Source organism: Peromyscus eremicus, chromosome 16_21, assembly GCF_949786415.1.
Source record: "Peromyscus eremicus chromosome 16_21, PerEre_H2_v1, whole genome shotgun sequence".
Taxonomy (NCBI): Eukaryota; Metazoa; Chordata; class Mammalia; order Rodentia; family Cricetidae; genus Peromyscus; species Peromyscus eremicus.
In genome coordinates this window covers 48,417,300-48,440,611 of record NC_081432.1, presented here as the reverse complement: position 1 = coordinate 48,440,611, position 23,312 = coordinate 48,417,300, and the positions used below count along the sequence as shown (strand labels likewise).

Sequence of the window (23,312 nt, the reverse complement as noted above, 5' to 3'; positions counted from 1 at the left end):
ACTATAGGTTTTTGGAGTTTGTATTATTTGTACATGTTCATTATACAAACTAATGGTTTCACCACGAAATTTTCATGCATGTGTATCATGTACTCTGCTGGGATCCAGCTCTGATTCCCTCTTATTCCTCCTCCTGAAATAGTCCTCATATGCTTTCATGTCATATATGTATGTTTATTGCTATTACATATGAAGTGTTTTAATGCATTGTAAAAATAGAACTAAAGATTCCTTTGGTAGATAAAAAATTAGGATTTTGATGGACATTAAGTTGTATAGGAAAATAGTGATTTAACTACAATAATGAAAGGATATTCTAGAAAATTTGTGCATAAAGTTCAAATGTCTTTCAAGTTAGAAGAATCTGATATAAAATGAAAGAGGGTAGAAATTCACATTTTAAGCAATTTGTGTAATACAGGAACGGTCCATGGTATTTACTAATATTACTCTCAACTACTTTATAACATGGTGGCAAAAGGACACTATCCCTGTTGTTTAATGTCGGAGGAAACTGAGTCCTCAAAGTTTAGTTGACTCACACAAGTAAGTTAAAGGTTTGGTGCTCATTGGGAGGGCTGAAATCCAGGCAGCATGATTTCGGAGCTGGTGCTTCTAACAACTACTTCGCACTGATCCTGGACACTCATTCACACGTGGAAAGCTTAAAGGTACTGTTCTAGTTTTGTTTCTGCTGTCATGATAAAACACTGCGACCAAAAGCCACTTATGGGAGGAAAGCATATATTTGGCTTGCACTTCCGGGTAACAGTCCATCGTTGAAGAAAATTAGGACAGGAACTGAAGCAGGAACTCCAAGCAGAAACCATGGAGGAATGCTGCTCCCTGGCTCACAGGCTCATGTGTAGTGAGCTTTCTTATATAGCTCAGGACCACCTGCCCAAGGAATGGTGCTGCCCAAGGTGGGCAGGCTTTCCTGCATCAATTAACAAGACAATTCCCAATAGACATTGCCCACAGACTAATCTGATCTGGGTTGAGGTTCCCTTCTCAAAGACTCTAGGCTGTATCAAGTTGACAGTTAAAGCTAACTAGGGTAGGTATGATAGCGGCAACTCTGGCTTTATGTGTTCATTTATTCCATTGCCTAGATGGTATTTTCATCTAACAAAATACTAGCTGGATTCCAAAATAAACCATAGAATTGTTGTTCCTCTTATAATAAAATAATGACATGACACAAAACCCTGACCTACTTTTCCCTTCCATGACTTGAAGCACAATGTGGTCTGAAATTAACCTCAGTTTAGAGACTGATGGACTTGGGATCGTACAGTTCTCTACATCCCGCTCATCTTTTCTATTGTTTTTCTCTAAGTGCTGAGAGCCTTCAATAAGTAATGTTCACAGGTCATGGTCATAACTAAAGTCTCACAATCACTAGACTTACTAGGAGATGATAGAGAAAAGAAGGAAACAGGAGGGATGAAATACAAAGGTAGATGAGGCAGAGTGCTGGGTGATGTGCGGTTCTAGGTACATAATAAAATCTCTCTTTTTTTCTATTTTCTCTGAGGAAGATTTATTTTTATCTTGTTATTATTTTTAGGTTATCTCACATTTTATTATGAGATCCCATACATGTTTTTATACACTATTCTCAATTATTCCCCTCTTCCATTGCCTTCCCCATGTCCCTTGTCCCCAACCCTAGTTGGTTTGGAGCAAGTGATTTAAGTCTCGGTTTATCAGTTAAAAATTAGAGCTAGAAGGAAAAATGATGCCATAGGGTTACTATATAGAGCAAATATTAATTCCTCTAGAGTGCTTGGACACTCTTAGCAGAGAGCTGGAGTGTACCAGAAGAGGAAATTGCATGTAGGGTAAGCCTTCTCTTTAATAGATTCTTTCTTTTTATTTATTTAAAAATTTTTATTTATTTTTGAAGAGAACTTTATATGAGTATTGGATTTTCACCATTTTCCTCTCCTCCCACCAATTCATCCTGTGTCTCCTCTGCTCTCTCTCAAATTCCTGGCCTCTTATTCTTTCATTGTTATGTAGACGGACAGACACACAGACACACACACACACACACACACACACACACACACACAAACACACACCCTAAATGTATAAATACAACCAGCTGAGTCCATTTAATGTTGCTTGTATATACATATTTTTTAGGGCTTGCCAATTGATACAAGATAGCCAGTTAGGGGACTCATCCTTGGAAAATATTGGTTCTTCCTCTCTCATAGTCATTGTCTGTAGCTTGTCATCTAGCATGAGGCCTTGTGAAATTTTCTCTATTCATGTTGACATGTCAGTTGGTATTGTCACTATCCTGGTTTTGTTTAGGCAACCATATTGCTGAGATTTCATGGGTGCAGCTGTCTTGCTCATGTATAGAAGACACAATCTCTCAGCAGTTATCCTGGTCCTCTGACTCTTAAAATCTTCCCAGCCCCTCTTCTGTGGTGATTCTGAATCTTCCATGTAGGAGTTGTGTTGTGGATGTATCACTTTGTGTACTCACAGTTAGTTCTTTACATTTTGACTAGTTGAGAATTTCTGTAACGGTCTCTGCTTCAAAAAAGAAGCTTCTTGGATGAGGAAAGAGAGCTACACTTATGTGGATAGAAGGACATGTATTTTGAATGCAGTTAGAAACTGTACTGGTTTAGGGAAGTGTCAATAGTAAGTTCTTCTATAGCGTCCATGACCTCACCAGCCGCAGATGGTAGGCTAGGTTTACAGTACCAGGCATGAATTCCCTCATATTAAGTAGGTCATAAAGCCAATTAGATGATAATTGGTTGCCCCCAAGACATAGTGCCATGGTTGCGCTTCTGAAATATTTTGCCATGCTGGTCACTGTTGTGGTCTGTAGGCATGACAGCTATGAAGGACTATTGATTGCTTTTCTCCCTTGGCAGCTTGCATAGGACATTGGAATATGGCAAGAGCTATTCCTCAGGGAGATGGGTTTCAGGTCAGACCCAGTTCAAGTCCTCCAGGCTCTGGGTCTAAAGTGTGTGGTATCTTCAGCAATAAGGACTTGCCTTCAGATTCCTGGAGGAAACCAAGAGCAGTGGCTACACATATTATTTAGAGAGTCTCTTGACTCCACTGGTCAATGACTTAAAAGGAGGCTTCTCATGCCTGGGAGGAGGCTTTTTGTTAAATAGTCTGTGACTCTTAGGGGGATCATTATCACCCACATGGCGTAACTTTATTCAGACTACATAGATATGTGTATTTATGTATGTATATTATATGTATTTTTAAGCAAAAAGAGTACAATGTGATTCTCTATGGCTTTTTCAAATATCATTAGTGTTATTTAGCCTTTCCCACTGTATTCTCTTTCCATTCTTCTCCCAAGCAATCCCTTCTGTTTCTTGCAGTTCCCCTTTCATATCACCTGTATTATGCTATTTTCCTCTCTCAAGAGATCCTTCTCACTCCTCCACTACTGCAGTCCCTTCTTACTCTTCTGATTCCTGTTGTTACTGGAGGTTATATACTCACATGTAGAGATCCAGAGCCGGGAACAGCAAAGAAGAGATCATGAGGCACTAGTTTTTCTGGGTCTAGGTCACCTCAATCACAATATTTTCTACTTTCACAATTTACCTGAAAATTTCACTTTCTCTCAAAAAACTCAAAAAAACATCTATCCTTGACCCAGATGTTCCACTCCTCAGTATATGTCTGAAGGACAGATACTTGCTCAACAGTGCCCATTGTCACTTTATTCACAATAGAAGCTTTCATTTGTTTGAGAATGTCCTTCAACTGACGAATGGAAAATGTGGTACATACACACTATGGAATTTCATACGTTGTTTTTAAATTACTCATACAAAAGCTAGATAACAAAGAAGGAAGGGATTGGAATTATTCTCAGGGAACAGAAATGCTTGGTTTTTAATGATACTTTTTGTCCTGGAGAATACAGGTTCTGAGACGGTGAAAAAACATTCATAGGATGTTTCTTCATGGGAGAGAAATGTGCCACACAAAGCAGTGCTAGACAGTCACAATTTTTACTTATTTATCTTCGTAATTGCTGAAGAACTAAGAGACATGATTCTGCTTCTTTTTATTATTTATATTTTAGGCATAATAGCTTTCCATTCTTAACTACCACTTACAAACATGTTATGCATATTTCCTTTTGCAACAAAGACCTAGGCTGTCTTAGTATTAAGGTAATAAACAAATATTTCAAAGTTCAAAGACTTTTGAATCTTTTATTCGAACCCATATGGTTCTCCATTTAAAGTACTTCATGAAGACTGGAATACAATAAATCATTTATAGACACAACTTCTTTTAAATTATGTATGCTGTCAGGTTTGCTTATTGATAGGCATAGCATATTTTCAAGAACAGAATCTTGGGTGTTTAAAAATACATTAGGTCACCAGTTCTGTATATTAGGTTTCAGAGACATTTAACCATCTTTGGTACACACAAATATGTATATATTACTCATATGAATAATGAGGTAAATTTTATTTTTTACCCTCTTAACATACTAGTATGCTCTAAAAGATTATTAACACATTAGTCATAGTTGCATTTGTATACATATTCATATGACCTTCATATGTGTGGAGAGAGATACATACACAGTGTATCAGTGCATCTAAGAATGAGGTATTCTGTGAGTATTCCAAATGAGTATATCTATAAATGAAGACCTTTGGTTTCTTTTTAAGAGATTATTTTGGAATTGGTATAGTGTGACAAACCAATTGAGAAAAATTATATTTAAAACAAGTATCTGGAGTGATGTGGTGGTTAGTTCTATTTTGGAAAAAAGAGGACTTTACATAGTTCTTTTTGTATTTCTCTTCTGCATTCTAAAGTGTTTTTTTAAGCACATGCTAAAAACTTCTGTATACTTTTACAAAAGTGTGTGTGTGTGTGTGTGCATGAGCGTGCAATGTGTGTACATGTGTGCATGTTATGTTTCAATTCACTAAATGTCATATATATGAAATCAATACCCATTGTGATATTTATTCTTGCCTTCCCTTCCTTCATTCTTCGTCAGAAGAGAGCTAAATACAAAATTTTGACCTAAAGGAAGGTTGGAACTCTGGGTCTTATGCCTAATTATTTTCAATTTTCTTATCAGCAAACACATTTTATTGACATTTAGTTTTCCTATCATTTCTTGTTGAGGAATATTCTTATACTTAGAAGTATAATGAAATAACTTTGAAGACTTGGAGAGCTGACATTAGCATTTAAAACCCCCAAAGAACTCGCTTGAACAGAAGATCTATAGAGAAGGGTAGATAGATAACGTGGTCATCTGTGGATAAGGATTGTCTTAGGGACACTGCTGGTGTTTAGCTTCCATTTAAAGCACCGAAGAAAGAAGTGTTGTAAACCTTAGTTGGTAGACTGAAGAATGATGAGGATGAAGTGGAGAAGGAAGTGTTGGTCATCAATCACTCATTACACATCCCATAACAAACAACCAACTACTACTTCACTATCATACTTTGAAATCCCTGAAAACCCTTAGTGTGAAGTAGCCTTTAATGCTACTGTACAGTAGCATTAAATATACTGTATAGATGGCTACTAAATCTCAAAGTGTTTATGTGGGTCTAGAACATATTTTTTTGAGACTAGCTCAGCAATTATAAAAATACCAAATAATTTTAATATATGTAAAAATTAAAACTGACTCTAATTAAGTGATTTGTATAAGCTAGTGCAGTCAATTTTTACTTTCCCCCCTTCTCTCACTTTTGAAAGAACTGTTGCCCCAAACATGAACATTGCAAGAATGTGTTTTTGAGTGGGATGGCATGGCTGAATGGTGGCCCTTTGGGTAGAATAAATACTAATATTGTTGAGAGCCTTCACTCGCTGTGAGGGAAGGGTTTTTAAAAGTGTGTATTTTAAGGTGGAGTGTTGATGTGCATGAATGATTGGACTGTGAAGGTCTGTATAAGACGCCATCAAAGAACAAATACTACCTAGTTTCCCCACACTGTGGCCTTTCTGAAGGACTAGAATTTAAAAATAACATAAAACACCAGGAACGGTAAATATGTATAAGCACAGAAAACAAGGTTTATATTTATTATTTTCAAATTTCACGCAGGCGTTTGTATCCCAGTGGACTGCCTGAAGAATATTCCTTTTTAACCACTTTTCGGATGACCGGAGGCACACTGGAAAAGAACTGGAACATTTGGCAGATCCAGGATTCCTCAGGGAAGGAGCAGGTTGGCGTGAAGATAAACGGGCAAACCAAGTCTGTTGCATTTTCTTACAAAGGACTGGACGGAAGCCTCCAGTCGGCAGGATTTTCAAATGTGCCATCCCTGTTCGACTCCCGGTGGCATAAGGTCATGATTGGTGTGGAAAGAACCAGTGCCACTCTTTTCATTGACTGCGTCAGGATGGAATCCTTACCTATAAAGCCAAGAGGCCGCATTGATACCGATGGCTTCACTGTGCTGGGAAAACTTGCAGACAATCCTCGGGTTTCTGTTCCTGTAAGTATAAAACCACAAAGCACCACCCCAACTGTAGTGGAAGACAATCCCAAATGGGCAAAGCGCAGCACCCCAGACGTCTTGGATCATTGACTATAGTGCATATAACGAATAGCTATTCACTCCGTAGAGTTTATTAAATACACGACACCACTCATTCAAAAAGCCTTCACTGCCAGTTTTGATGCCATATGGAATACAAGCTTTTAGTTAAGCAGATAATCTTAAAGGAGGTTAAGGTCTACTTGGACTTAAGGTGTTATACACTGACCTGGAGCAGTAGGCTTTTGGGACAACTTACAGGGAGGCCCACACTAGTGTAACACATATCACACACACACACACACACACACACACACACACACGTATATATAAAATGAATCAGAATTTTTCAAATAAGGTTAGAGACAAATCATGAATCCAGTTAATCTAGGAGGCCACCATTTTTGGAAACAATAAATTTTGAAAGGGAAGGACTTGAACTGGCAAAAGAAGGGAAGACAATATAAAAGACAATTGAGGGAAAATAATTCAGGAATAACTAGGATGCATTCAAAATCTAGAGACTAGTGGATCTGAGTAATACGTACGCATGTAAATGGTGTGTTTGTGGGAGGTGGGTGAAGGCTAGTAAACGCAGATGGTAAGATGTAAAGCTGGGAAGTCATGTGGTGTTTGATAAAGAAGAATGAAAATTTTATAGGTGGTGTGATATGTATTCATTTAGAGTTAGGCTTTGTGTGATAGTGTACAAGAAAATAATTTAAAAATGATTTTTATTTTTAGTATGTGTCTGTGCACATGGGTGCAGTGTCCTTGGACATCAGAGAGGGCATTGGATTCCCTGGTGCTAGACATGATTACATATGATTGTGAGTAACCTGATATGGGTGCTGGGAGTTGAATTCTGGTCCTCAGCCAAAGCAGTACAGGTTTTTAACCACGGAACCATTGCTATTATTGGAAGTAAAGAATTTTAAAGCTCTGTTCATCATTTTACTGTACGAATCCATTGTTATGAAAGTAAGAAAGTGACATTACAGTTGTATCAACTAGTACCTTCTAGCTCTATCATTTTGAACACCGAGTAGCAGTTCTTTGGAATATTTTGTAGCATTTTGACAGTAATTTAAAAATACAACCTTAGAGGACAAGGATTCTTTTGGGGAAGCAGAAGAGAAAACTCAACATAGATAAACTGTTGGTGTGAATCTGTCTCTTCTACTGTACAGAACGACTGTATTCCAGTCACAAAGTCTGTGTCACAGAGGGTGGCAAGGGTGACAGTGTGGTTTTGAATTGCTTCTGTGCACTTCTCTGGGAAAAAGAGGTTATCGGGGATCTCCAAATGGAACTGTTCAAGTAACTTGTTTTTACAGGAAGAGTTGTGATTAGTGTGAAAGTTGGTGTGAAATTTCTATATTCTGTGATAGACAGGAAGCAATTTGTAGCTGCCACATTACTGCTCTGGCTTGAAGACCCTTGAGAAAGTATTGCTTTGTCTAATGAGTCATCACACTTCAAGAGGCTGGGTTAGAAAGCTGATGTGGCCACTGTTGTGAGACGCTCAAATTCTGTGCAGCAGGAATTTTGAAACGACCCTAGAGTGTTTTTTAAGACAATACAGCCTCTCCCAGTGCCATTTCTGGACAAGGGCAAGGGAGTGAAGGTCTTAACACCTTCTCAAGGTACTGAGTGTCAGTTGTTTAAAAACGCATTTGTTGACCTTAAAAACACTCCAAGATCATATAATTCTGCTTTCTTCTATTGAAGATGCATTTAAATTATTTTATTTCCAGAGTGGCAAAGTCTCTATATTATTTTATTATACTATATATGCCTTAGTCAGTTGTAGATTTTCTGATAAATCTAGTCTCATGCCGCATTGCAGAGAAGTGTATGTTGTTATCTTCTGTTTTCTTCTCCTCATGTAGGAATGTTGCTAATAATCTAGTATCTGGTTCTACATGGTGCTTCTGGTATAGTAAGGAGCTTTTCTAAGTCATTATGCTGTCATCAGTGCTAAAATGATTTGGTATAGACACATGCAATTTTTTCTTTTCAGAATGAATTCTAGACCTTTGATTTCTTCCTGGAGACAAAAGAGATCTGATCCTAAATCCCCACTAAAGATCAATATTGGGTGTTGTTGTTGATGGTGTTGTTGTTGATGGTGGTGGTGGTGGTGGTGGTGGTGGTGGTAGTGATGGTGGTGGTGATGATGGTGGTGATGATGGTGGTGATGATGGTGGTGGTGGTGATGGTGGTGGTGATGGTAATGGTGGTGATGGTGGTGGTGATGATGGTGGTGATGGTGGTGGTGATGGTGGTGATGGTAGTGGTGATGGTGGTGATGATGGTGGTGATGATGGTGGTGATGGTGGTGATGGTAGTGGTGATGGTGGTGATGATGGTGGTATGGTAACACTGATAATTAGATGGAAACTATAGGCCAAAAAAAAATCCTGCCTCTATTAAGGACATCAAAATGACAAGCTCCAACTCAAATTCTTCCCTAAAGTAGCCTTCTTCACCTTCCTCCAGCTCCTCATCTGCTTCCATCTCAGCTGACTCTTCCTCCTCCTTTTCTCCTCCTCTTCCTCCTTAGCAGAAAAGCATAAAAGAGAAGTCCACTCATCCTTCAAAAAATCCCCTAGTGTTTTAAATTAACAATTAGAAGTCTTCAAAATCCTGGTTTTTCTAATTTCCTGATCTTTAGAACAATTTTGTAAGATAACCCATACAGATAGGGCCATTTCCACTTATTCAGTTAAATAAACCATCTCAAGTAAGTTTACTGGCTTGTAAGAAACAGAATTCATTATTAAATTTCTAATTTACTTTATTTTCTTTCATTTCAACCAGCTTTCTTTTGGGGGAAAAAGTACATTTTATGGGTGTTATGGCTCACTTGGAAGGCAGAGGCAAGTGGATCTCTATGGGTTTGAGACTAGCCTTATCTGTATAGGGAGTTCCAGGCCAGCCATGGCTACCCGGTAAGACTCTGTCCCAAAAGGAAAAAAAAAAAAAAAAAAAAAAAAGGAAAGGAAAGGAAGGAAGGAAGACACAAAAATGTGTCCTTAAACATTAATTCTGTTTCCTTATTCATCTAGTAAAGTTTCATAGAGTGCTTATGTGTTAGGTGTACAGAGTCAAGCAGGTCACAGATGTTGCCTCTGCCAGGCTACGGAGGATGAGGTAGCTGTATAAGCTAGCAATGATAGGAAACATGAACAGCACCATGGTATTGAAATGTGCCATGCAAAGAGCTGGGCAAGCACCTCTGTCAGGTCAGCATAGAAGGGTTAGGAAGGAAGTTCAGTGGGCCTTCCTAAAGGTGTCCAAGAGGAATCGTGGAGATGAGAAACAATGGTATTTGAGATAGATGGATTCTCATTAGGAAATTCATATATAGCAACTCATACCTTTCCAAACTGCTAAAGACTTCTTGTACTATCCCTCATGGTTTAAAACTAAGGCATTTAAGCATAAGTCTTCCAAGTCCAATTGCCCATGTATTGCCCTAGACCCCTGTTTTTACCTCAAAGTCTGTCATCTTAGGCTTTTCATCAACTTGTATAAAATCTGAAGTTACTGGGAATTATTGAAGACCACCGCCAACTAGATGTTTCCTTGAAGGTCTTGAAGGGTGATGGCTAGTGATATGCATATGTCTTGAGAGGCAGAAAACCCATACTAATGGGTCATCTGTCTCTCAGTTTGGAGATAGCAAACATTCAGTGTTACTTTCTAAGAATTTTTAAGTTAAAAAAAAACCACGAAATAGTTTGAAAGCAGAAAGGCATGCACATGTTTTAGTATTTTCTGAATACGATTGGATTGTTTCTAATCTTCAACACTTTCTGTTGGTTGAATATTTGTTTCAGTGTCAATACTTGCATTTCTTTAGTAAATAAAACAAAAGCAAAATATCCTTTCCACAAGCATTATCAGCTGTCAAAGGTAGGTATAAGAACTGCCTAATAAAAATGAAATCTGGGTGTTTGATGGATCACTAATGCTAAAAGACTTACTTATATGGTAGCTGTTTGTGACTTTCCCCATCCATCCTACCTCATGTCCCTTCTCTTTTTCTAAATTGGAAAAAGAAAACAATTCCAGGAAGCTTTCATGAACACTCATGCGGTCTACAATTCAAACACCATCTCATCATTTATAGTTATTTAGTGGGCTCGGAGCACTTTATATTTTTCCCTATGCATATCTGTAAGTTTGTTATTTTTGATTTTAAAGCAATAAATTCCTCATCTCCTATTTTCCCCTGTGCCTGTATTTTAGGATGGTGCCATTTATCCCACCACAAAGCTTGGTTTCCTGGCAGCTTACCATGAAAACGTGTTACTTTATGACAGGTTCTTTATTGTTTGTTGCCAACATGATTGCCTAGGGGAGTTATGTGGTACAGCTCTATTAGAAAACAACATTAGCCCTTCTCCCCTTTCAGGGGTGTATTCATTGGGAGTTTGCTCTCGTTTGAGGGAGGATAAAAGTTTATGTGGATTTCCCCATATATAACTCAAATCATTCTTCTCTTTACCTATGCATATTCCCAATAAATCAACGTAGAACATGACAGATTTGATGCTATGTGGAGTGTGTCTCTGATGCCTTGCTATAATTTTTTTTCCCCTTCAGATTCAGAGAAAAATGCCAGAGCTGGCAAAATGGTTGAGGGCAGAGCTATCCCTCTTCTTCTTCTTCTTTACTCTGTAGCACTGGATCACACTACCTACAACAACAACAGTGCAAGTCTCATGAACAATAACCTGGGAAAATACGTTTTGATGTCATGATCAGCATTTCTGGTATTCGAGAAATGCTGTAGAAAGTTACGGTTTTAGTGATTTAAGCAATGTACAATCTTTGCGTTCTGTTATTGATATTCAACAACAGTTTTTAAAGTACTAAGCTACAGGAATACTTTAGGTGACTAAGAAACATAAAAGTTAATGCCTAAATGGAGCTTACATTCTGGGGAGAGTCACAAGGAGGAACTGAATAGTTCATAGTATACCAGGATATCATAAATGTTATTGGGGAAAAGGAAATGGAGAGTTGAAGTGGGACTCATTCAGAAGCAAACATTTTTGAGGTAGCTTTGAAGGATCTGAGGTAATACCCTGTAGATATCTTAGAGAGGAAGATTCCGGGAAGAGAGAACATGAGTGACGAGGGACAAGTATTGGTGTGACCTGATATTTGAGCGTTACTTGCAAAGCAGGGTGACTAGAAGAGGAAATGAGAAACAGCCAGTGGGGTCGCAGAGGCCACAACATAAAGCATCTGAGGTAAGATGCTGAGCAGGCAGTTAGCTGTGAGCTTTTGGAGGTTGAGAGGCGGCATCAGATGGGAACTGAACTCTGGGAGTTGGGAACATTTATGTATCATGAAAGCCATAAAGCCAAGTCATAAGTGTAATGCTGAGGACTTACTTCTGGGTAGCCAGGATTATTGCCACAATGAGGAAGATTGAATGAAAAGGAAAGAGGCTGCCATTAGGGGAGTGAAATGGATTGTTGTACCTCAAAAATTGAGGAAAAAGACTGATTGAAGGCGAATGACCCAAGAATTGTTTCAAGTGCTGGACAGGTCATGTAAGATGAAGACTGATAGTGGACTGTTGGTTTTAGAGGCCAGTGAGAGTGATTGGATGAAAGATCTGCTGACCTGGTGGGAATGGAAATGAAGTTGGAAAGGACTCAAGAGAAAAGGAGGAGACGCTTTGGAGACTGAGGATAGACTGTTTTGAGTTTTGTAGAAGGCGGTGTAGAAGACAGAACAGCAGCTGGACAGGTTGTGGAGTGGGGAGAGGGAATTGTTTTCACTTTGCAGTTATCTTAGGATGTCATAGCTCAGTATGTAGACCTTCTTGAAGCCTACTATAATAGGTTCCTGCCTAAAGCATCAGACATGCAGGGTCAACCTATTCTTCATGAAATGCCCTTCTAAATCCACCCACTTCTTACTATATTTATCCACTGAAGAAAAACCTCTGACTATAACACCCCAAATATTGAAATTCCTTAGCTTAGAATTCACAGTATGGAAAGTCCTGCTGTGTGCTCTGCCCCAGCTAATCAGGGTCCTCCTCTATAAACTTTGTCCTGCCCCAGGGCTTCATCCTCTCTTCAAAACCCTCTCATCTCCTCATGTGAAAATCTCGATTGTTGTTCGGAACCATTCACATATTGTGTATTACATGATGGCTTTAACCAGAAAAACATCTTACCATTTCAAGTGCTTTAGTAGTTATTGCAAAAAATATTTTAAGCACATATATGGCTTTACATAATATCTTTGCGTCCTCCATGATATTTACATCCAAGCACACAATTTAATAAATGAAGATATTCTCAGTGTGCTAACTCCATGTTGGCGGCCGAGTTCTCCTTTTACTATTCTGCTTCAGCCTTTGGTATAATCTGCCCATATTTAATTATATTTCCAGCACTATGTGTGAACTGCATGACTCATTTTACACAGAGTTGGGGAAACTGTTGATTCTGAGGTAGTTCAGAGCTTCCCGCTCAGTTCCTAGGAAGTGTCATCTGGAGAGATTTCTTGGTGATGGGAGAAGGCAACATCTCATCAAAAGCGGCAAATCGGGATAAGATCTGAACCCTCAGCATCTTAAAAATACATTTTTGTCCTTGACTGGACAGCTTAATGAAGGTTCTATCTTGTTAGCAAAAATTAGCTTAGGTGCTTAGTACTAGCTAACTGTAAAAATAATTCTGTTTATAAAAATCAAAACTTGTGCTCTCCTCAGTAATCTGGAGTTGAGTTCGAATACTTAATCTTTCTCAACATCCTAGCAAAATTAATGGCAGTGGTTGTAACCCTATCAAAAAGACTAGAGTGTTGGCATCTCGGCCCCAACAATGATGTCATTAACTGAGCACTACGCTAGCTTCACAAATGAAATTATCTCAAGGTGTTTTAGAAATGGAATATTTGGATAATGCCAAATCTGGACAGGTGTAAGAATTCCCACTCACATCACCCCATTTTCTTTGAGAGAAGAAGAAACATTTTCTCTTGAAAACAATGATGTTTCCTAAGGTACATTATATTCTTCTTAATAGATTTTTAGAAGCTTCTGTTTCTCTAGTCAAATTTTTTTGAGGAGACTATCTGGCTTTCATAAGCATTCCCTCAGTGCTTGGTTTATCCTGGGATTTAAGAAATGTTGACTGAAAGCCTAAATTAAAATATTTGTCACGTATATTTTGTCAGTGAGTATTCAAAGAGCAAAAGGATCCAGGTATGAAAATGAGAAATCAGCATTTTAGCTGTATAATGAAAGCGACTTTTACAAAAGCGCTCTGCCAATCTTCCTTCAAAATAATTAGCATGCAAATCGAAGTTCATATTGCATGCCAAAAAATGGTTGTTGTATAGCTGATTATTAGTGCGTAGGAGGTGTTTATGTGCATACGCAGATGTGTTCAGAAACCCTTGATCACTTCGAACAGCCCAGCTTGTATTCACAGATGAGATACATTCCATTTTCCCATTTTTTTTTGTGCCACAATTGCATTTTCTGCATATTTAAGCAGGTGCACCAATTTATCCAGAGAGTATCATAATTTTGGGATGACAGCTTAAAGAATTATTTCACATTTGTAATAAGTAACTTTGACGAACTATCTAAACAAAGGATTTAGGTTCCCTGGATAGCCATATAATTCATGTTTATCAGGGTGATCACTTTTCAAAACTAAAATTTCATGTACCTACAGTGCATACCTAGTTTGAACGACCAACTCACATAAGACTTAATGAATAAAACTGGGTGGAGTAGTCTTTTATTTTGAGGATTGGGGATGAGGAATATATCTTTTCCTGTTCTGGTTAAATGTTCATGTAGTCCGTTGGGGGAAAAGAATGATAGTTCTCTTTTCCATGTGCTATTTTGTCATGCATATGAAAACGCAACTGCATATAGACACAGCTGTTGACTTTTAGAGAATGTTTCTGGGTGGGTTTCTATAATAAGCACATAAAATGGGGAAAGTTTGGAATCTTTATGAAAGTTTCTTAGTTCAGCTCTGGAGATTCTAGGAGATGAGCGTATACAGTTTTAATTTTTAGTTCTCGCTTCTATCCCTCTTTAATATAGATGCTCAGCTGACAAATACATTGGCTATCTCTTTCAAAAATATGACATATTATGGAGATAGTGTGCATTATTCAGAAATGTCGGGAAGTGTAGTAGAAAAATTATTAATTTAATGTTCAGAAAATTTAGAAATCCTCTGCCCTTTCCTAGCTCTATGAGCTGCTACAAATGAGTTGACTTCCTTGTCCTACTTGGTCTGTGCCCAGCCTCAGGTGACATGCATTCCACTGACATTAAGGAAAAATTGACTCCAGCTCTATTTTTAAAACTTCTACTGCAGTTTAAAGTAAAACTCAAATAATTTTTTTCCCAGTCAACAAGACTAGTCTGATAAAGATAGTGTTGGGCTGAAGAGGTTTCTTTAACTCTAAGAGGCTGTGTAGCTTGGCAAATTTTTTTGAGGAATGTCTTCATTCTATTGTTCAGTCAGCACAACTTGGTGCTCATGCCAATTTGAAGATAATTTTCCATCTTAAAATGTGTCCTGCTGGCTGCTCAGGGTTTTTATTTCACTTGACTCTTGTTTTCTCCCCCCTCTTTAGAAAAGGAAGGCTTACCCTCAGCTTGTCTCTCCCTACCTTTCTTGGAAAGGAAGAACTTCCCTTTGCTTTGTCTCAGGTTCCTGTTCGACCCGTTTTTCTACATCCAAATCCCAATTCTGGGTGTGTCTGCAGCAGTGGGGAAAATGTATCCCATATCTTTCTAGAGCTGGGAGTTTTAGAATCCATTTGGTAGGTTGGAAAGAATAGGAATCATGATGATCTGAAAAGGAAGCACAGTATTTAGATTGGAGTCCTGATTACTTAACCAGCTGCCTAGGGCCAGGAGAATTTACTGACCAAGAAAGAAGGAACTGATTTCAATTGCACAGCAAGGAACCTGCCTCCCTAGAACCCTGCTTCTGGAGGGATTTGCAGGGTTTCTTGCCTTGTCATTTAAGGCTTTCTTCAGATTTAGACCTGGCCACTCTTGGCTTCCTCTATGTCTTCCTCGTTTTAGTCTTTCTCCCCTAACAGCCTACTGAGAGTATTAGAAATTGTCAGGACTAGATTACAAGTCTTTAGAAAGTTTATCTCTCTTCAAACAATGAATAATAGTATACAGAACTGAAATATTTTGAACACTCCTCCACATCACCAAGTTCTAGATTTTTCCACTACTCCATGGAGGATGTTTTCTTCAGGACTAAATTTTCCTTCTTCTCTTTGTTCTTTCTGTAGTCACCTCCTGCTATCTCTGTCTCTAATCTCCCAGGTGAAGTTTTACCATGTATTTCCTGTGGAGGCCATAGTCCTGGTTCCTAAGGCACGCTTTGGGCACTTTCTTGTTCTCTGTGAATCACATTTTAATAGCATTGACTTCTGAAGGTTGTGGCGAGAACACAAATGGGAAGTCGGTGCCGAAGGTCTGCTTCCAGGCTAGGGCTACACTGGAGTGAATCAGAGCTAAGGACGTCTCCTGCCAGTAAGCAGAGGAATTTGGAAAAGCTTCCAGACATCTGCACTAGAAACTGTGTTCAGGAAAAAGCAAGAGCTGTGTATGCTTTACTGAGCTTAGAAGTTCAGATGGCTGCTATTCTCCTAAGGATTATAGATCATGTTAACAACAACAACAACAACAACAACAAAATGCTTCTCTTTGACCTGTTCTCTCTTTCTCCCACCAGTTCGAACTCCAGTGGATGCTGATCCATTGTGACCCACTGAGACCCAGGAGAGAAACCTGCCATGAGCTGCCTGTCAGAAGCACAGTGAGTTCTTGAATCACCTGCGAAAGCCACTTCCTCCCATCTCACTCTCTCCTCATCAGCACCAGTCTCTCTATGTCCCTCCTCCTCCTCCTCCTCCTCCTCCTCCTCCTCCTCCTCCTCCTCCTCCTCCTCCTCCTCCTCTCTCTTTCCTTAGAGTCTGCCTGGCTGTACTGACTAGCTTGGAATTAAAGAAACACAGGTCCTCCTTGCAACCTGGCTATAGAAACAATCACCGAGCAGGCCGGTGTCTGATCCATTTGGCGGCTCATTATTGCCAGAGGCACTTGAGGTCTTCTCCTCTGTAGGGCACAGACCCTTGGCAGGCTCCTGGCCCAGCCAGAGACTACGCTGAAGAGGATAGGGTGGGGGAAGGCTGTGCATTGAGGTCTTGGTGCAGCTGCCAGGAAAGAGTTAAAGGGGACTGCTGTCATTCTATCCCTCCTCCCAGGCCTGTTAGCTCTCCTCCAATCCCCAGGACCCTCTCCAGGGCCATTCATAAACAGAAGGAACCTAGGTCCCCCTGGCCAGGCACTTTTGCAACTACTACTGCTCTGGGTGCATTTGGAGGTCCAAGTGCCACTTTATGCACTCCGCTGGGTCTAGACATCTAGAGGGCAACAGGCATCAGAGCCTAGCCGGAGGATTGGTGGAGAGCAGCAGGGATGGCCTGGACTGCCTGGGGTCCCAGAGCTCTTGGGCTTCGGCTGCTGCTGTCAGGGCTCTGCTTATGTGCTGCTCAAGTAAGTTGTGTGTGAGTTTGCCGGGGCACCTTGTCACCTTCTCTCCATCTTTTTATTGACAGCCCAGCCAGACCACCGATGAGGTAAGCTGGGGACCAAAAAAAAAAAAAAAAAAAAAAAAAAAGTTAATTTACTGCAGTTTCCAAGTGTGTAACAGGAAAGGTAGCTGGTAGTGAAGATGTCCTGGTGAGAAGGCACAGAGAACCCTCAGGACTCCCAGGCCAGCTACCCTGCAGCCTGGAGCATCTCCAGCACTTAGAGTCTGAGCCTCAGATGACCCATTGATGTGGGAAAAACGGGCTATTTCTCCCACTCTGACACCGACGTCAAAGGCACAGTACTGGAGATGACGGATGATTCCACAGGGCTTCCGTGTTAGCTTGCGTCTGTTTTGTCTGTTCTATTCTTTGTTGTTGCTCACTCACCCTTCCCCTCAACCCGGGTCCTACCCAAGGGCCGGTCTTGATGGTTAACAACGGCAGAAACTCAGGCAAACTTTCTCCTGCCTCTGTGGGAAGCCACTAAACTTGGAGATCCAGCTAGCAGTGCAGGATTGAAGTCTGGCAGTTTTGGATCCCCTCAGAACTCCAGCAACTTCTCTGCAGTCTTTCCCCCATCGGGCCCCTGGCAAGGGAGAGTGCTCCAGTCAGGCCGGGAGGCCAGGGGAGGTTTGAGGTTTCACTTACAGAGACCCCATTGTAACCTGTCTGGTCCTTGGAGTTTAGGAAAACAAAGTCTTCCTTCATGAAAGTAGCCTTCTCTCTTCCTGTCCCCCACCTTCCCCTCTCACCGTCCCCCCTCCCTCTAGAAGGAGAGAGAGAGAGAGAGAGAGAGAGAGAGAGAGAGAGAGAGAGAGAGAGAGAGAGAGAGAGAGAGAACACGTTCCCTAAAGCAACAAGTTCATACTGTTTCAGGCACCCCTGTTGTTCCCTGTAGACAGTTGTCTCCAAGTGATACACAGGGCTCACACACCAAGAATCTGTCTGAAATTTGTGTAGCTTTTGAAGCAAGGTGCAGAGACTTACTGTCAGAGAGTGTCCCATGAATTGAGATCAGGCTCCGGAATTCAGGGCTCTTCTGCCCCATCCCTCCCAAACCTAAAAATGTCCCCCCACTCCTACTCCCTACCCCCACACGCAGCCTTCTCCCAGTCTACTGGACAAAGAAAGGTTTGCAGCGGTAAAGTAACTGTTTGTCCTGGGGCTGCTCCAGTCTCTCCTACCCCATCTGAGACAGAAGACTGGTCTGCAGTGGAGGTATCAATGTCCCCCATAGTCATTTCTTAATTGCTTTTTAGGGAAAGTGGACATTAGATACCCCCTTCTTCGCAATTCCCTTCTTTTTAGTGCATTCTGAGAAGGTGGGGCCAAGTGGACTCCCCTTCCATTAGCCTGCATCCATTCTGCTGCGCCCTGGACAGTTTCCTCGCAGGAGGTGGAAATACACTATATTTTGGTTCAAAAACTTGCCCTCCATAGAGAGACATTCTTGTTGGTGTGTCTGGGGGGAGGGTTCGGGGAGACCTTGCATAGTTGCTCTGGGTGCACATTATTCTCCATTAACCCCTGTGCATTGTTTTTGGCAGAGAGGTCCTCCGGGTGAGCAGGGGCCTCCAGGACCTCCTGGGCCTCCTGGAGTTCCGGGCATAGACGGCATTGATGTAAGTTTGCATCTATCTACTTTGTTCTGCAGGACGGAACTTTCTCATACTTCTTTGGCTTTGGATGAGATTTTAGAAAGCACTGGTTGGTCCCTTCCTATCACTCCCAAGAATAAATTCAAGCGAAAGTTCTGGGTTGGATACTATAGCCTGGGGATTCTTAGACAGGAGACCTAGTCCTGTTGCCCCATGGGACATGAACTTCCGTCTTTAGGCCCTCACCCTGGCTTCGGCCCCTATCTTTGTGGTGTGCATGCTCGAGACTGTCCCGTGGGACCCCAGCTACTCTTGCTAATGTATTGCCTTTATCTTTTTTTCTCTGTCTCCAGGGTGACCGAGGACCGAAGGGTCCCACAGGCCCTCCGGTAAGTTGATTGGTGCTGTGGCACCTCACTTCCTCTCTTAAGACGTGTTTTGTAGCCATGTGTGTTTGAAGAGTCTAAAATTTCTTTTCCTGCCTCCTCTTCTTCCTGCTTAGGGTCCTCCCGGAGAACCAGGCAAGCCGGGAGCACCGGGCAAGCCGGGCACACCAGGAGCTGATGTGAGTAGGGAGTGTGTGTGTGTGTGTGTGTGTGTGTGTGTGTGTGTGTGTGTGTGTGTGAGAGAGAGAGAGAGAGAGAGAGAGAGAGAGAGAGAGAGAGAGAGAGAGAGAGAGAGAGAGAGAAGAGAACACGCTGCTGTGGTACCCTGCAAAATGTCACAGCAAGGTTCCACAGCACAGAGCTTTAACATCTCAGCAAAGTCACGACTTTATGGGTTTCCGTCTCTAACAGTCACTCCCTATTCACCCTATAACCTCTCACCTCCACTGCCTGCTTCGGGAGGAAGGTGTAGCATGTGGATGCTGGTGGGTGGGTGGTTAGGTCTCACAGTAGATGAGTTTTGCTTTCCTCTGGCACTCCCTGGATTAACGGGAAAAGATGGAGTTGGAGTGAGGGCTCAGTGGCTAAGAACATTGGCACGGTTCATCCAGAGGACCAGGGTTCTATTCCCAGCACCCACATGGCAGCTCATAACCATCCCAGGGACTCTGAGGCTCTCCTCTGGTCTGAGAACACAGCACCAACATGGTACAGAGGTACACATATAGGCAAAACACCTAAAATACACAAAATAATGAAATAATTTAAAAAATTAGAAAGAAAAAGCTGAAATCAGGGTGGGTGTAGGAAAGGACAGGAAGTATTTCAGTTCCCAGTAATATAAAAAGTGAAAATTTGTTTAAAGTGAGTGGAGTATGTATGGATATAGTTGGGACAGGAAATGGTCAGCACAGGTAAACAAGAACTTAAAAATCAGCTTGGGAAACAGGAAGCTAAGAATCAGTTGAGAAGACATTCAGATGCCCAGGTACATGGTACGTACTACTTCTCCAGAGTCAAGTAGCTCCCACATTCTCAGCAGCCTCTTTCCTGTGCATACTACTTGTAGCTGATTTGGTCCTTCATCAGGACTTGATTTTTTGTCTCTGGGTTGCAAAGAGATGGCATTTGTTTTCTAGGACTCTCAAGTTCAACCTCCCAATCAACTATTATTTTCTTGTTTGGCGAAACCTAAAAGCTTTTCTGAAGAAAGCAAGCACCTCAAGCCTATACCTGCTATTTCCAAGAATTTTTGCTAGTGCTGAAGAAAGCTCCATTGTTCTGAGAGAACAAACCCACTGGATTTTAGCTCTTACTCAGACATGTGTCTTTTGTTGTGATTAACTTGGTGTGGGTGTATATTTCTGCATTATTTACTGTTTCAGGAGACACCCTTTGTTTTACAATTCAAAGTTTCTAGTCTGATTTCTTTTTCTTTTTTTGTGTATTTCAAATGGCATTGCATGAGCTCCTGTGGATTACTGTGTGGATAATATCAACTCATGTTTGGTTACTACACATGAGATCACATAACTTGTTGGCTATCAAGACCTTTGAAGTTGAATTATTTGAAATTGTCAGATCCCAGTAAGAATGTTTCTTAAATGCCAGGACACTAGGTAAGCTACTAGTATAGTATAAGTTAATTTCCTCTCTACATTTTTTTGAAACTTCAACCAGCTGTTCATTTGGGAGGAAGAGAAAATTTCAGATTACATTTAAAATAATATGGTTGAAGCACAAACAGTTCATCCAAAATCTTATCTTCCTGTTGAACTTTAACTTAAATTCAGTCAGAATGCTGGACTTCAGTGTCTCCCAGTCTGTCTGTCTGTTTATGTATATCAGATCTTGCAGTAGCTCAGCCTGGCCTGGAGCTCACAATCCTTCCTCAAAAGTGCTAGAATTATAGGCATGTACCACTGTACCTGCAGTAACCCAGATAGTTCCTCAGTGTAGTGGTACTTTTGAAACTTTCTCAACAGTTTCGCTTTGTTTTTCAATCTCAAATTGTAAGCAATCTTTTTCTTTTCTTTTTAGAAGTTATGTTCCCATGTGGACAAGTGAAAGCACTCTGACTTTTGTAGTAGTAGAACAGGAAAACAATTACAGGATTTTTTTTATTTGATGTCTATATTTCTAAACAAAAGTGTGAAGAAGATACCCAGAGTGTGAAAAAGAGAACATTTTCACTATCAGAAGCAGTAAGAGCGTCTTAGATGATCGATCACCTTTGTCCCTGAAGTAGTCTGTAAGAAAAAACTCAGGACAGAAGAAGAAAGCAGAAGACAGAGAGGAAGGGAGGTGGGAAAAGGGAGAAAATCCACGCATGTGCTGGTGTTTTAGGCATTCCTTAGATATGAGGGAAATAAATTAGCTGTGGAATTTTCATATGCTTGGAGTGTTTTCCTCAAGTACGGCCACAAATATCACTCCCTTCAGCTTTACCGTAGCCTAGAAAGTAGATTATTCTAATGTTATTTTCCCATAAAAAGGAAAATGAAAAAAAATATATAAGGACAAATAATTTCCTCAGAGACCCAGAGTTATGCAGCTGCTAAGACAACAAAGACTTTTATATATTTATTGAATTCATTTTAGGCAACTCAGTTCTACCTCAAGCTGACCCCAATGAGGTTCTTAGTATATGGGCAATCATACCACCCTGAATGTGCTGAGTATCATCTTAATAGATGAGTGATGGAAAGAGTAGAGGAAAAGAGTGATAGTGGATTTTTGGTACCTAAGTTACAAGCTAAGAAGAATGCTATGTAACACAGTAAGTGTGGAAAATTGTTTGCAATTGACATCCAGTGATTGCTTCAAAGTAATTTAATGGTTGATATCCTTCCACCTTTGAATCAAAGCCATTCAGGACTTCTGGGACGGGGAAGTTTTCTTACTGCACTTTCATTGAGTTGATATTAAAGCCTTTTACTGTAATTGAGAAAGGACATTTTGAGAACAGTGAGCAGTCACCCCCTCAGGGTGTACCATCACCTCTGCCTAGCCACTGGGGAATAAAACACATAGGACAGTTCTGAAAGAACTGTTTTGACAGTGATCTCAGGGACCTTGATGTCCAATCTCTTTGTTTTTCACTCTTTGTTTCACAGTGAAACTTATTTTTTTGGTGATGTTTTAAAAAAATGATTATTGTATGATGCTTGTCCGAATCTGAAAGAGGCACTGCATTTCCCATGTGCAGTGGCCTTTTGATAGATTTGTCGTTACAGCTAAGCTTCTAGTAGTAGTACGCTTTGTTGTCACCAGCTGAGCTGCTGGGATGCTGGAAGTCAAGAAGCAGGATGCTGAGGACAGGTATTCCCTGACAAATGGCGATGTGAAGGCTCAGAGCACAGCTCCAATATTGTTCTGTATGGAGCTCTGTCTGCATAAACACCCATACAAAGGCAATTCCCCCTGCCATTGGAGAGACGTTCCTCTGTAATTTCTTTCAAATTAGATTTAGAGAGTTTTATTGCAAATTGGATTTTGAAAATTGTGCATGCTGTGTGTGTTCACGTATTTCCAGTCTCTCTCCCCACCTGTGGAAGTTGACTCTTCTTTTCTTTTGTCGTTATATAGAATAGAGATGCCAGAGCCTGCTTATAACCTTTCACCCAAAGGACAACTATGTTATTCTTATGGATAATAATCAATAGAGAGATTATTGCAGGTGTTGTTTGTTGCAGAATACCCAGAGAGCTCTGTAAACAGTATTTTATTCTTACAAGAACCACACGAGACAGGGAGAAGTGCAGTTATGTATAAAAATTGTAGTTAAATTATGTGATGTCATACAGGCATGATGTTAAATGCTCTTTTCTCTTTGAATGGGCATGACCGACACCCCTGAGAAATGTTTCACAACAGGAGTCGTTGGTTAAGACATTATTCTGAAAGGTTGGGGTTCATGAAAATGGTTAGACATTGAAGAAACCTGAGGGGGCAAAGAAGTGTCATACTGTGGTTAGCATCCAGATTTGGTTTGTTTGTGGTGACCGTTCTGAATGAGGAATAGCATTAGAGCGCTGTGCAGTTAAGCAGCATGCACAGACTTGCAGCAGTAGGTAGGGTCAGGGTCTGGTCCACATAATCAAAGAGGATCCAGAAGGACCCATCTACACGAAAGGTAAACCTAAGGTTAACATGTTCAC

The 23,312-nt window shown here is 40.6% G+C and overlaps 1 protein-coding gene across 1 annotated transcript in view; it reads left to right on the top strand.

Moving 5' to 3' along the window:
- Positions 1–23,312, top strand: part of Col9a1 (collagen type IX alpha 1 chain) — an 85,677-nt gene that overhangs the window by 2,419 nt on the left and 59,946 nt on the right. The window contains exons 5-10 of the mRNA XM_059282248.1: positions 6,101–6,497; positions 16,307–16,390; positions 17,193–17,213; positions 18,716–18,790; positions 19,120–19,155; positions 19,269–19,331. Of these exons, the coding sequence (XP_059138231.1) occupies positions 6,101–6,497; positions 16,307–16,390; positions 17,193–17,213; positions 18,716–18,790; positions 19,120–19,155; positions 19,269–19,331 (676 nt within the window). The remainder of the gene's footprint in view (positions 1–6,100; positions 6,498–16,306; positions 16,391–17,192; positions 17,214–18,715; positions 18,791–19,119; positions 19,156–19,268; positions 19,332–23,312) is intronic.